Source organism: Hipposideros armiger, unplaced genomic scaffold (genome assembly GCF_001890085.2).
Source record: "Hipposideros armiger isolate ML-2016 unplaced genomic scaffold, ASM189008v1 scaffold_888, whole genome shotgun sequence".
Classification (NCBI taxonomy): Eukaryota; Metazoa; Chordata; class Mammalia; order Chiroptera; family Hipposideridae; genus Hipposideros; species Hipposideros armiger.
In genome coordinates this window covers 565,841-580,171 of record NW_017732238.1, presented here as the reverse complement: position 1 = coordinate 580,171, position 14,331 = coordinate 565,841, and the positions used below count along the sequence as shown (strand labels likewise).

At 49.4% G+C, this 14,331-nt stretch overlaps 1 protein-coding gene across 1 annotated transcript; it reads right to left on the bottom strand.

Moving 5' to 3' along the window:
* Positions 1 to 1,064: 1,064 nt before the first annotated feature.
* LOC109374991 (treacle protein-like) lies at positions 1,065 to 11,718 on the bottom strand (the record flags this gene model as incomplete). The annotated part of the gene is made up of 6 exons (XM_019630053.1): positions 11,533 to 11,718; positions 9,070 to 9,125; positions 5,810 to 5,952; positions 2,815 to 2,888; positions 1,879 to 2,065; positions 1,065 to 1,314 (listed from the first exon to the last, which is right to left on the bottom strand). Coding segments are annotated over exons 1-6 (818 nt in total), but the record flags the coding sequence as incomplete, so codon positions are not given.
* Between the last annotated feature and the right edge of the window lie 2,613 nt (positions 11,719 to 14,331).

The window sequence follows — 14,331 nt, the reverse complement described above, 5'->3', positions numbered from 1 at the left end:
TAACTGCTGGTTTCCCAAGGCGTCCTTATGGCTGGCTGTATCTAGGGCCCGAAGGTGGGGGACAGAATGTGGGGAGTACTTGCAGCAGGCCTGGGGTTGACAGGGGTGACGTCTCCACCTTCATGGGTGACTGGGTGAGGCAGGAGAGGTGGGAAGTACTCCAGGCACCATATCAACCCATTCCTGAATCCTGCTGGTTCTCCCTCCCAACCTCTTTCCACTGGGCGCACTGGCGCCAGCATCTCCTGCCAGCATCCAGTCCCTCCACAGTCTCGCCACCTGCATTCTGTCCTCCAGTCCAGGCCACAACCCATGAACTTCATGAAACATACATCAGGCCATCTTACCTACCCCCGAAACCCTACGAAGGCTTCTCGCAGCATGGAGAATACGACCTGAACTCCTATCCTCCTGGTGGTCCCCGCGGACAGGCGGCAGAGCCGGCTCCTGGCTCCTCTGTCCTTGTTTTACATCACTCCCCCACCCCTTTCATGAACTGTAGATCAATGTTCCTTGGAAGCACCAAGCTCTCTGTCCGTCTCTGCCCATGCTGTCCCTCTGTCTACATCACGCTCCTGTCACTGCCCCCCATGGCGCTCTACCTTTCCCTTCACAGTAACCATCGCCGCTGTAACTTCTGAGGGACCCTCCACCTCCCCACACAGCAGGAACCGCACCATCTCGCTTACCACTGTACCTAAGGCCTGGCTTTCGGCAGATACACAGTAAGACACGACTCCCTGGTCCCAGTTCAGAGAAGAGACAAGGCCACAGGCGAAAACCTGCCCATCTCTGGCCAAATGTCCAGGCCTGGCGTCTGCCAGTGGGCCCTGAGCCCCCTCAGTGGCCTCAGCCCATTCCCTCTGACCACACCACGGGACGGCCACCCTCCTGTCCCTGGGCCTTGGTGCAGCTTTCTGCTTGAACACCCTCCTCCTACATCCTACATCCCCTTCCTGGTGAAGGCCCTTGTGTACCAAGACCCCGCCCGAATGCCACCTCTCTCCAGGAAGCCTTCCTTTGCCTCACAGGCAGGATGGCGTCTCTGCCGACCTTTCTCACACCCAGAGTGCAATGAGCGGCATCCGGCTCCTCTCCCCTCTCCAGGCCTCAGCCTTTCCAGCTCCCAGTCACCCTGAAGCACTCGCTGAGCTGATCTGCTCCCACTCGTCTGTGAAGCCAGGCTCCTGGGAGGGTTCAAGGTTTGCGGAGAGCAACTCCTGAGGATGGTGCCAATTACCTCCACGTCTGTCTCATCGCTCAAGCTGGAGGTGTCCTCGCTGGCGCTGTCGATCTGGCCCGCCGATGCCACTCCTGAGGGATGAACAGGGAAGGCACTGAGGGCCACCCTTTCCAGACCCGCCCGCACTCCGCCATGCCAACTCATCAGAGCCAGGTGCTGAACGCGCGTGCCTTGCTTCAGCTTGTTTTCTTGAAACACCACAGTTGAGGTGTGTACCACTAGTATCTCTACGTTCCTGCACAGTTCTGAGGCCCTGGGAAGGACTATAATAGGTCCTAATACACATGCGCCAGCATCTGATGGCTTAGAAAGTCTCCTTCCACCATCACACTGTGAAAGGTAGGGCAAATGCCTACTGTACACCAATAAGCCTCCGAGGCGGGCCCTTTATCAACCTGAGAGCAACAAACAGAAGATGCTCCACCACCACCCAGGGTGCTCAACTCCCTCGGCAAAGCCTGACATGTCCCTGCAGCCGACTCTCCCTCATCAAGGGGGTGGGGAATTGGTCTGAAGTGGGGGGCCCTCATTGTCATAGAGATAAGCCTCTGAATTCCAGAGTGTCCCAGGGCTTGACAAAGCAGTACCCAGGCCTGCCTCCCACCCCACCTGCCCATACCCAGGGGGCTTCTCACCAGGCTTGGCAGTGGTTCCGAGGGCCGGGACGCTGCTCTCCTCCTCACTTTCTATGAACAGGATGGTATTTGCTGAGGGCCCTGCTGACTTTTTGGGTGACTTCCCAGAGGGGGCGTGGGCCACTGCCTTCCCTGAGGCAGGGTGTGGTGTGGAGTTCACTGTCTTGTTGACTTGCTTGGCCTTTGCCTATAGGGAACAAGTGACAGACACACTTGGGTATGGCCTAGTGAACTAAGAACACAGACCCCATCTGAACCCAGCTCTACCACTTCCTAGCTGTGTGAGTCTGGGTAAATTACCTCCCTAGGTCTCTGTTCTTCATCTTTAAAGTGAGGCTAAAAATGGTGTCTCCCTTACTGGGACACAGTTGTTACTTGCTAAGTGGTAAGTAGCAGTTTCTTGTAATTATCGTCACTACTCCGAAATTATATTTTTACACATTGTTGCTTACGCTCCAGGCAATTTCAGGGACACAATCCTTTACACGTCTGTAACACTGCTTTATGGATTACCAGAAAACGATACTCTCCTTTCTAAGTAGTTTCCAGTCTAGAAAATGCTTTTAGAGCTTTCAGAAACACAAATGTCTTATTCATTACAGTGTCTTACTGCCTCACAGTGCCCGGAACGTAACGGTATCGGCACAGATTTGCAGAGTGAACTGGTGACTGCAGGGATGAAGAGAAGCCGTCTGTTCCACATGCATAAGGTGCCCAGTGGCCCATGGCAGTTGGCATCACCCCATCTTACAGAAAAGGAAACCGAGGCCCAGAGAGGTAAAGACTCACCCAGGTCACACAGCTGGTGACTTAGGCTGCGACTTGAGTCCAGGTTGAGCAATATGCACAACCCTGTCCTTCTCTGACACAGGGGACTGTCCTCTACAGAGCACTGCAACTCCCACAGGTAAGAGCTTGGAACACGGTCCCACTCACCTTGGCTTTTTCTTTCATGTTGGATGGCAATACTGCCCCCACGACTGAGGAGTTGGTAGATGCCAGTCTTGGGGCTGCAAGACACAAACACCCACTGGATGAACCAGGTGAGCTTTTTCTCACCTAAGAATAGCAGACAGGCTTCAGCTCACCTAACAGTTGAACTGGTGTGGCTGCCTAGTGCTGGATAAGGATCTGGGGCCGTGCCCAGACTGGGGGAAAGAGCTCTGTGGTGCATTAGCCACGTCCAGGTGAGGGAGGGAGGGAGAGGAGCAACACGAAATCTCCACGTCTGCATCCGTGATGGAGTCACAACTCCCTGGTGGCATGAGATGCTGGAGCCCCCCAGAGGAAAAGGACCGGCCCATGGTCCTGCCACATGCTACCATGCAGGCACTGCACAACTCCAGGGGGTGCCATTCCCACAGGCTGCCACGGAGCCCTGAAAGTCGCTCAGCAAGACAGGGGCCAGTGGTCAGATGGCCCGCCCCAGGTCCGCAGAGAAAGCTGCTCGGAATTTAAATGGCTTCTTAGTGGGGAGGTAGCTGAACCATGAGACCACAACCCAGTTAGATGGTGCGATTTCTAGATTCTTAGTGCTTTTACATCTCCTTCAATCTCAGACAGAAAAAGATTTCTAAGATATGCAGCAAAATAAAGATGGCACGATCTAATTCTTTTCCTGGCATTTAACTCCATCTCTTTTTTTAATTATGGAAAATTTTAAGCACATTCCTAAGTAGAGAGGAAGTATATGCTGAACCACCCAGTTCCAAACATTATCAACTTGGGGCCAATTTTATTTCAGTTGTCCTCTCACTCGCCCTTCCCCAATGAGTATTACTATGAAGAAAATTCCAGACATCATATCATGTGCCCATGTGTATTTCAGTATGTTTCTCTCAATGAGGACTCTTTTTAAAAGAATTATGATTCCATTATCACAGCTTTAAAAATTCATTAATATCGAGTAGCAAGAAATTTTACAATTTTACTTTTAAATAGTATGTAGATATGTACGAGTCGTGATAAAAAAATACAGTGAATGTTTAAATTTTTAAAAATTTATTATAGTAAGATATATTGCCATTAACCCCCCTCAAAATACTCCCCACTTGCTTCTAACAAACTTATCCCATAGTTCTTGCCACTTTCTGAAGCAGTTCTGGAAGTCCTCTTTCATGAGTGTCTTTAGTTGCACTGTCGTGGCTGCCTCGATGTCCTGAATCGATTCAAAACATTTAACTTTCATGGTCATCTTGACTTTGGGGAAGAGCCAGAAGTCGCACAGTGCCAGATCTGGTGAATAAGGCAGATGAGGATACACCATAATGTTTTTATTTGACAGAAATTGCCATACCAGAGTGGTGTATGATATGGAGCCTTTCCATTGTGATCAACAAATATGGTGAATGCTGCTGCTGAGTGCGATCCAATGGAAAGGCAGGGATCTTTAATATGGGAAGCTGTGTGTTAAACCTTAGTAACAGTGTTTGACAAGTTTCAACTTGTTTGGTGCAGTCAGTCAGGTATGAGCTACTGTTGAGAGAAGGTGTGTTTTAAACTGTGCTGTAAATCATCTTCCATCATGACAACGTCCCATGTCACACATTGCTTCTGGTACGGCAATTTCTGTCAAATAAAAACATTACAGTGTGTCCTCATCCACCTAATTCACTGGATCTGGCACCGTGCGATTTCTGTCTCTTCCCCTAAGTCAAAATGACTCAGGACGTCGAGGCAGCCATGACAGTGCAACTAAAGACACTCATGAAAAAGGACTTCCCGAACCATTTTAGAATGTGGCAAGAATGATGGGATAAGTGTGTTCGAAGCAAGGGGGAGTCTTTTGAAGGAGATTAATGGCAATGTGTCTTTTACTATAATAAAAATTTTTTATTTAAACATTCACCATATTGTTTGATCACATTTTGTCATGTATGTATGTATGGGTGGCTATCTGTATGGCTGTACCCGCAAAGGAGAAACTTTTAGGGTCACCTGCCAAGAGATACTTTTAGGGGGTGAAAAAGGAGCAGGGTAGAAGAGGAATCTCCCATTTTTCTTCTAAATGCTTTTGTACGGTTCAAAGTGAACTCATTTTGCATTTGTAATTTTAAGATTAAGCAAGATGCAGAATATATATATTCAGTATGATTGCAAATATTTTAAAAGCACGCTCAGGAAAAATAAATGTAAGAATAATTTGCCAAACTGTAGGTGGCAAGAATATGGGTAACTTTTTCCTGCCTTTTAAAAAAGTAATTTGCATATATTTTATAATGAATGCTCCATAATATATCCTATATTTCTTTTACAATCAGAAGATATATTTAAAAGTTAAGACATTTTACTTTCTACATAAGCAAAAACAACACAGTGCAGAGAAGAATGACCATTCCTCTGTGGAATTACGACTACTGTTGGTGAAAGCACACACAGCCCTGAGAATCTGGGGAGAGGAGGTGTGAAGGCCTCATGGGTCACCCCCGCCAAGGCTGTGAAACCAGAATGCCCAAGACTTACTTGTACATGTCCAAAATGACAGGATCAGCAACTCCGGAAGCAGCCCATGGGCCACACAGAAGAGGGGCCCACCAGCTGCCCTCTCCGAAACCTAGCAGTTCTGAAAATGTGGGCTTCCTTCCACTTTTATTGCAATCAGCTGGGGACTTGTAAAAATGCAGCTCTTGGGCCCCAAATTTCATTGTTAAGGGCTTGTCTGGGGTTTTTTTTTTTTATCATCGGATCCCCAGCAACTGGGGACACAATGTTTGGCACGAGGAAGGGCTCAAATAAATACTGAAATAGGTATGTAGGCCCTTCCGATCTTCCCCCTTAAAGGTCCTGGTCTTCCCAGGGCTCAGTGATGAAGCTGAAGGTGGGCTCCCCCGGGATGACCCAATATCTAACAGCCTGTTCCCAAAAGGGGCCGGGCCCTGGGCTGAGCCCCCACAAGCACCAATCATGGGGGCCCAGCAAGCAGGGCTCTTACTGGCTTTGGCGGTTTCAGCTTCTGCCTCTTCCTCCTCCTCCTCTGAGCTCTCCGAGCTGCTAATGGGGTCTGACACACGGGTCTTCTTGGCCTGCAGTGCTGCATCCTCCTCTGCCTTCCGCTTCCGGCCAACCTCCGAGGTTCTGCAGGACAAGGGTGATGGACTATAACAGCGGTTCTCAACCTTCCTAATGCTGCGATCCCTTAATACAGTTCCTCATGTTGTGGTGACCCCCAACCATAAAATTATTTTTGTTGCTACTCTATAACTGTAATTTTGCTACTGTGATGAATCGTAATGTAAATATCTTTTTGTTTTCCGATGGTCTTAGGCGACCCCTGTGAAAGAATCGTTCGACCCCCAAAGGGGTCGCGACCCACAGGTTGAGAACTGCTGGACTATACCAACCAGGTAACAAGGGCAACTCTAGGAGATTTGAAAAGAAAGATCTTCCCTCATCATCCCACCCCTCCAAAGGAAATACAAATAAAGAGAGTTTACACATCCATGAAGGCACAGTGTAGACACAATTCTGCATTTTCACTCATTTCATAAAGTGTTTTTATAATTGTCTAATAGACTTCAAAATAACCAGGAATGGTCAGTAACATATAACAGTAGCCAACAGGCATTGAGTGGTAATGTGCTGGCACCTGTAGGCACTTCACAGGGCCGTCCAGGCACCTGTCTTCCCCAGAACTTCTAGCACCTGAAGTGCCCTCTTTCTGGAAGATTCTGCCCAGGTCCTTCTTGTCTTTCAGGCCTCAGCTTCGATACAGCCTCCTCAGAGAGGCCCCTCCCTGGTCATCCCCTCCCCCAAGACATTCTCTGCCCTGTCATCCTGTTTCATTTTCTTTAGAACACTTTTCTCTCTTGTTATTTTACTTACTTCCTGCCTGATGCCCACACTACACAATAAGACCCGGGGAAGGGGGAGGGCTGGCGGGAACCTTTCTCAGCTCACTAAGATCCTTAGCACACAGCATGCGTCTCAACATGTGAACAACTAAGTGACTTGCCCAGGGTCAAAGAGGAAGTTTGGGGCACTGATAGGATAAGCACTCAGATGGCTGAGTCCCTATAACTTTCAAGTATCATCTCCTTTGACCCCACGCTCCCAGCCCAAGGGAGTCACACTGTCTATGCCCCAGGTACTCCAGCTGTAATAGACATTGCTCTGCCACAGTTTGGGACGTGCTGCTCAGGTCCCTGATTCCCAGGCAGGTCACTTGTTGGGAATCTCTTGCTAAAACAGGTTTCGTTTATTACATGTAGCAATTTCTTCTGCCTCTCTTTTCCCAATAAAATGTAAGCTTCACAAGGGCAGGAGGTTTTCCTCTGGTTTGTTCCCAGTCATGTCAAGAACGGTCCTGGCTCACAGAAGGTACTCAGTATACTGGGAGGGGTGCCTCCAATAGTCAGGTATAGCACTTTATTTGCTATTATTATCTTCACTTTACAGATGAGGACATAAACCCAGGGAGGCCAAGTTTGCCCAAGGTCATACAGCTAGTTGCTAGGTTTGAATTTGTCAGGAACCACTAGGCTAGGCTGCCTCTGGTAGGTAGGAGGTTCTCGTCCCACTCAGTCCCGCTTACAGATGAGAGGGGCCAGGGGCAGGGAAGGGCTTGTGGTACAGCTCACTGATGTGGTTTTCTGGGGAAGTGCTGTGAATAACAACCAAGACATCTGGGCAAGTCGGAGAAGGTGAGGGAGAGGAAGTGTGTAACATGCCCTGTGCTCACTTTAGCAGCAGAGGAGATGCAAAGAACTGAGTGTTGATAGGACTTTCCAAGACCTTAGCTCTCCACTGGAAGCTGGGATCCTTTCCATACCATTCCTGCCTCTACTTACACACCTCTCAGGACAGGAAGCTCACCACTCCCACTGGAGCCTGTCTCATTTTTGGATAGCTCTGATGACCAAATGCTTGTACTTAGAAGCTGAAAACTGTGTTCCTAAAGCAGGTACATACAGATCCCACGGCAGTCTCTCAGGGCCCCCAGAGAACACGCCACTCCCTTTGTCTTCCGTGTCCCTCACCTGCCCCTCTGCCATCTCTTTGCCATCCTGGACAATTCGGTATTCTCTATCATTCCTCGTGGGATATCACTACAGGTCCCTCACTCTCCTACTTGGCTGTGGTCAGGCCAGTGCATGGAGAGAATACAATTATCCCCTCCTTCATTTTCACACCATTCCTCTGTTGATATACCCTTGGATTATTTCCCCTTCCCTGAAAAGTAGTTCTACATGTTCCCTGAAAAGTAGAAGTTCTACATGTTTCACAGGCATTTCACACTCAACATGTCCTTCAAGTCTTTCCCTCTAAATCAGGCTCCCTTCCAGCTACACGCACACGCCAGACACCTGGGAGTCGACTAGACTGCCTCTCCAAACCACCCCCAGATCCTGGTTTTATGTATTCCTGGAATCCACTTGCTGCCTCCTGTGATTCCTGTCTCAAGCCCCACCGGCTGTTGCCCGGATGACGATGTCCACAGCCTCGGCCAGTCTCACCAGGCTGCAGGCCGATCTCGCCACTGTGCTTCACCCTTCCATGGCTCTCATGGCTCTTGGGGTAAAGCTCAACTTCTCACTGTGGACGATCAGGTCATGCATGGGGTGGGCCCTGCCAACTGCCCAGCCTCACCTATAATGTGCCCATGGCTACAGGCCTCAGCACCAGCAGATCCCTCCGCCAGGTACATTCCACCTGCTTCTCCATACCCATTGCCTAGTTCATGCCCCCACTCCCTGCAGCTCTCAAATCAAAGGTCACCTAAGGGAGGCTTCCCCTAAAACCCTAAATGAGGTTTATGTGGTTTTGGCACCAGTTACCTTCTTTTTGTAATCCTTAACTACCATTGTAATTTAACATTCGTTTCATTCTTTGATGCATGCCCACTTCCCTGACTCCAATGTCAATTACAGGAAAGAAGGAACCATGTGTGTCTCACTCATGACACCCCCCATGCTTAGAACAGGGCCTGGCATTCAATAAGAGCTTAATGTTTGTTGACTGAATAACAAACTGCCGAGAAGCTTTTGTCCTTATTGTTATTTAATATTGATCACAGCTCTCAATGTCCCCTTCCACTACCAGACACCCACACAAACAATCCGGCTTCCTGTGGGCAATAATGGTGTCCACAGTGGGCTATGGGGACAGATCTTAGACCAGATTAGTATCCTAGCTTAGTCCAAGCTAATAGCTTGGGGTGTCCCTACTCTAATCCTTCAGCCCCGTCAGACTTACTGTTGCCAGTGCGTATAGATGTCCAGAAGGGTTACAGGCTGAGGTGGGAAACTTTTCTGCAGGGAAGTAAAAAGAGAGCAGCAATTAATCCCCCAGCACAGCAAGGGTCCTCCTTGGGCCCAACGCTCCACAACCTCAAGATTTGCACAGATAGGTGGTTGAGAAGGGGTTATTTTGCTTTGGGAAATATGTCTGCTTGGCCCTGCCAGTACCACCCAAACCTTCCAGAGACAAGTAAGGCAAGTATTTCCAGCTAAAACCTTTTAAGACAACATGCTGGTGAGAGGTGCCTTTGAGAGACTGGAGCTAGAATGTTCCAGGCTAGCATTTATCCAGCCCCCAGGCTCCCTGGCACTCTCCATGCTTGGAGGCCACAAGACAGGGCTTTTTCTACCCCTGACCTTTCAAAAGGCTTTTAAAGATCAGGCTGGTCAATCTCCCCGGGACAGTATGAACCACAGCCCAGACACCTGACGCATCCAGGTGGCATGACCACAGTCCACTCATCCATCCACTTGGGAGAAGCAGAGGGAACCAGGTGGAACCCAGGCCTTTGGAGCCAAGGCCAGAGGGCCCAATGTCTCTGCAAATGTCAAGAACCCGGGTGTCAAGTGCCCCAATGAGGTTGAATGAGCAGAGGGTGTTGGGGACTTGGGTAGAGTAGCCAAGAGGGTGCACACAGAATCTTGCAGAGCTCCTGTTAACTGGCTGGGCTAATCTCTTCATCTCTTTAAAACTCAAGTTCCTTCTTTATGACATACCACCCCTAGCAGGTGGCTATCAGGCCAGAATGAGATAATCTAGTCAGTGCTCAGCAGAGTGAGCCAGTAACACTGAGACTTCAAGTACCAGTGTCACTCTACTCCATCCTGGGCACACGGGTCTCACCGTCCCTCAAATGTGTCAGGCCACTTTGCCCCCATCAGGGCTTGCTATTCTTTCTGCCTGGAATGCTCTCTCCTGCTAACTACACTACTCACACTCACTTCTGTCCTTCAGGTCTCTTCCCAAATGTCACCTTCTCCGTGGGGCTTCCTGACCACCCTATTTTTAATCGGATTTTGACGTGCCTATCCCTCTTGTCTGTTTTATTTTTATAGCTAGCACCTATCATCATCCAACAACACCCTATATCATTAACTTTTTTTTTTATATTTGTCACTTGTCTGCTCCTGCTAGAATGTATGCTGCACGGGGGCAGGATACTTTTGCCTAGGCAAATGCCCCAATGAAGACAGGTGCTGTCGTTTGTCCTCCTTAGCTACTAAGTGATGTAAGTGGAGTAACAAGGGCAATCGAGGTCCAGAGAGGGTTAGAAAACGCGTAGATAATGTCTTAGGGCCCATTACCCTTTAGTCTCTTCCAGGAGGTTCTGAGAGCAAGCAAGCATCAGGACTAGAGCTTCCACTATCGTCAAAGGGATATGACTAACCAGGTAATAGATGACTAATCAAGTAATCACTTCACCAGCTTAAACCTCTTCACCGGTCTTCAGATTAAGACCAAACTGCCTACAACGGGGCTCCAGCCAGCACCCCACCTCCCAGGGACCTCTATCACCCTTGTACTCCACGTTTCAGTCATAATGTACTTTCCCAAGGCCAAGACCTATGTAACAAGTGCTCTCCCACCAAAGGGCATTTGCATCTCTGCCTGGAATATCCACCTCCCTTCTCTCAGATCTCAAATCAACACCCACTTCCTCAGGAAAAGTCCTGGATGTCCCTCACAAGGGCAACCTGCCACCCCTGTCTCAGGGCTCTATGCCTCTCATTCTTGCCACTTGCTGTAGTGTTAAGTGCACAGTTACTTTTGTGATTCTTCGATTTATGTCTATAGACTCTTCTACTAGGTTTGGACTGTAAGCTCTAGAATGGCCGGGGGGCCGTGCTCACCATTTTAACACCAGCACCCTGAGCGCCAGATTAAGTAGCTGAAAGAATGAAGACATGACTACACCACGAGTTCGCATCCCAAAGCTGTCCGGCTCAGTACACAAGGCCTACAGAGGGCCCAAACTCCAGCTCAATTCAGGCGCCACAGACCCCTTCTCTTGGCATTCTCCTTCGCCCCCTGGGGCTGGTGGCAATCCACGCCTCAGACTCGCAGCTACAGTCTCATCCTAGGGGGCCGCGCCGAGCCACGTGGCCCGGGACCCAGGAAACTTTAAATCGCTGCTAACCAGGAAGAGGGTGGAGGTACCGGACGCGGGAATTACAAAGTCCTGCGCGTCTGATTACATGTGCTGGCACGCCCACTGCATAGATGGGGAAACTGAGGCCCAGAGGGGCTGGGAGCCACAGCGGGGGACAGAGGCTGCGGCTCTTTCGGCACCCCTGGCCGCGTCCCCGAGCACCGCGGGATCCGGCTCTGGGCTCCCACCAGGCCACCAGGGGAGGGGGCGCGGGCCACAGCTCTCCAGACATTACACGCGGCCCTCGCACACGGCCTGCGCACACTTACCTGACCGCTTTGCTCCTTCACTTCCCGCGCCGCGCGCACAAAGCCCGCCTGCAGCAGATGCTGGTAGATCAGGGGAAGCAGCTCCCGCCGCTTCCTGGCCTCAGCCATGCCCACGACCTGCGGCCGAACGGTTCACCTGCACGCCCCACTTCAGTCCCCGCCCGCCACTTCCCTTGTGCCCTTAGACCTCGAGCGCCACACTTCCGGCTCCTCTTTCGCCGGGCCGCGAGGCACACCGGGAAATAGAGTCTAATCGCCTGGAGTGGTGGCCCGGCCCCGGCGGGAGAAAGGGGCGGAAGCTCGGAGGACAACGAGGCCTCCTATTGGTGGGGGGCGTGTTTAGACATGGACCCGCCCCCTAGGCCGGCCTTGAAAAGTTTGAGTCCCTCTAAATGCTTCAGACTTGCTCCTTGAAGGGGTTGGTCTTCCATGTTAGCTCCCTGATGGCTACTATCTAGTTTTATTCATCTCTGAACATCTTAATCTGCACCTCTTTCTAGACTCGGACTTCCAGTTACCCACCCATTTATTCTTTTCACACTTTTTCAGGACCCATGAACCAGAAACTAGTTGTCATTATCATTAATTCACTGAACAAATCGTTACTGAGCACAGTACCTTGAGCTAGCGCATGGCTAGTAGGATGGGGGGGGGGATAAAAAGACAAATAAGACTCACAGGGACCTCAAAACTCACAGGGACAAGAGACACGGTAAACCAAGCAACTATGATTCAATGCCTAATGTGCATTGTTGGGGAAAGGCAGAGCCTATGGGAGCAGGGATGAGGGGCACCTAACCCTACAGAGACATCTAAGACAAGGCTTGAAGTTGGAGTAGGAATTTCCGGGTGCAGAGGAAAGAACTGGTATCACAGGCAGAGGGCACTACCTGAGTACAGACAGGAGAAGCCATAGATACGTTGGTGTAGGTTGGCAAACCCAAACATAGAACCCAATCTGTGCTGTTGGGCTGTAGAGTTGGTGGGAGGAGAGGGAACAAGGGAGGACACAAGGGGATGGAGAAGTAGATAGGCCTACGGCACTCCCCTGCCCCCCAGCAGAGTTTGCACTTTACTCCAAAAGCAGTAGATAGCCTCTTCTGACTGGTGTTATGCAGGAGGGTGGCCTGTGTTGGTGTTTTTAAAAGATTGCTATGACCCAAGCGTGGAGGACGGTTTGCAGAGAAAAAAAACAACCTGGAAGCTGCTGTAGTTGTTGAGAGGAGGTTGTCAGGGAGAGGATGAGCTAGGTTGGGGAATATTTGAATGAGCTGCTCTTAGCTTCATGGACCAGTTGAGAATCTGAAGATGGCCTGAACCACCTAGCCTTTGATCTAGAAAACTTTGAATGTGTACAGACATGTAACATTTTCCATCAAATATCAGGATGTAGATAAGCACATACCTGATAAGCACATAATCTCCTAGGGTTAGAAATGCTCCAAGAAGAAACAGGGACAGGACTATGGGACTGAGTGCAGTGAATGAAGAAGAAAGAGGAGACTAATCTACATCCAGCCATTTAGCAAATATTTACTGGAGATGAAACAGTCTCTACCCCAATAGAGCTTATGATCTAATAGGGGAGACACATGCTAAACAAATAGTTATACCAATCCATTGTTACAGTGAATAAGTGCAGAAAGGAAAAGGATAGTATTTATTAGAGTGTTTAAAAGCTATCCTGGAGTTGCACTGCCAGGGTTCAAATTCTGGCTTAGCCTCTTATTAACTATGTAACCTCGGGCAATTATATAACTTCTCTGTGCCTCAGTTTCTCCATCTGTAAAATAGAGATAATTATAATTTCTACCTCATAAGGTTGTCATGAGGAGTAAATGAACTCTAAGCAGAAATGCTCAGAAGAGCTGCTAACAATAGTGCTGTGTGTGTACGTATGTTAGCCATTATTGTGAAACTAGGAAGCCATTATTTAACAGGAAGGAGGGATCTATCTCTTTTTGGGCATTAGAGGATTTTCTGAGGAAGTGGTGTTCATGAATCTTAACTATGTTAAGGGGAAGTAGCGGGGGAATATTGGACAGAGGGAGGAGCCTGTGTAAATGGCCTGAGGCAGAAGGTACAGCTGAGAGAAGAGGCAGGCAGGTCAAGTCCTTTATAACAAGGCCCAGAGAGAGAGAGCAGTGGAGTTGGGGAGTATAGAAGGTGGGCAGAAGGTAGATTCCACATTAAGGATCTTTCTCTTCATCCTAAGAGTGCTACTGACAGTGTAGGCCTGAGCGGGACAGGGTAACATTTGAATTTTAATATGACCTGCAAGAATGCCCAGTGGAGAGTGGAGTAGTGTGTGTATGAGTAGATGCGTAAAGACAAGTTAGGTTTAGGAATGCAGGCAGGAATCCAGGGAGAATAGAATGGGGGTGGTGCTGGTGGCAGTAGAAGTGGAGAGTGGTAGAAGGCTCCACAGTTATCAGGAAGTAAAACCGGCATAGAGATGTATTGGAATGGAGGTTAAAGGAGAGGAAGTGTCAGAATGGACTCTGAGGTCTCTGTGCAAGCATGTAGGCAGTGTGACTTTCATTGAGATAACAAAAACTGGGGAGGACTGGGGTTGAGGGGAAGGGTGAGCAAGAGGGGAGGGTGTGCAGGGGGCTATGAAAAGTGCAAGTTCTATTTTAGACATGTTGAAGTTGAAATGCCTTTGAGACACCAAGTGCAGTTGAGAAGGCACTGGGAAGCCTGGGTTTGGACTCACTTGGAAATGTGAGGTTGTCAGTAGAGAGATGATCATTGAGACTGTGGATGAAGGCAGAAGAATTGCCCAGGGGCAAGAACGTG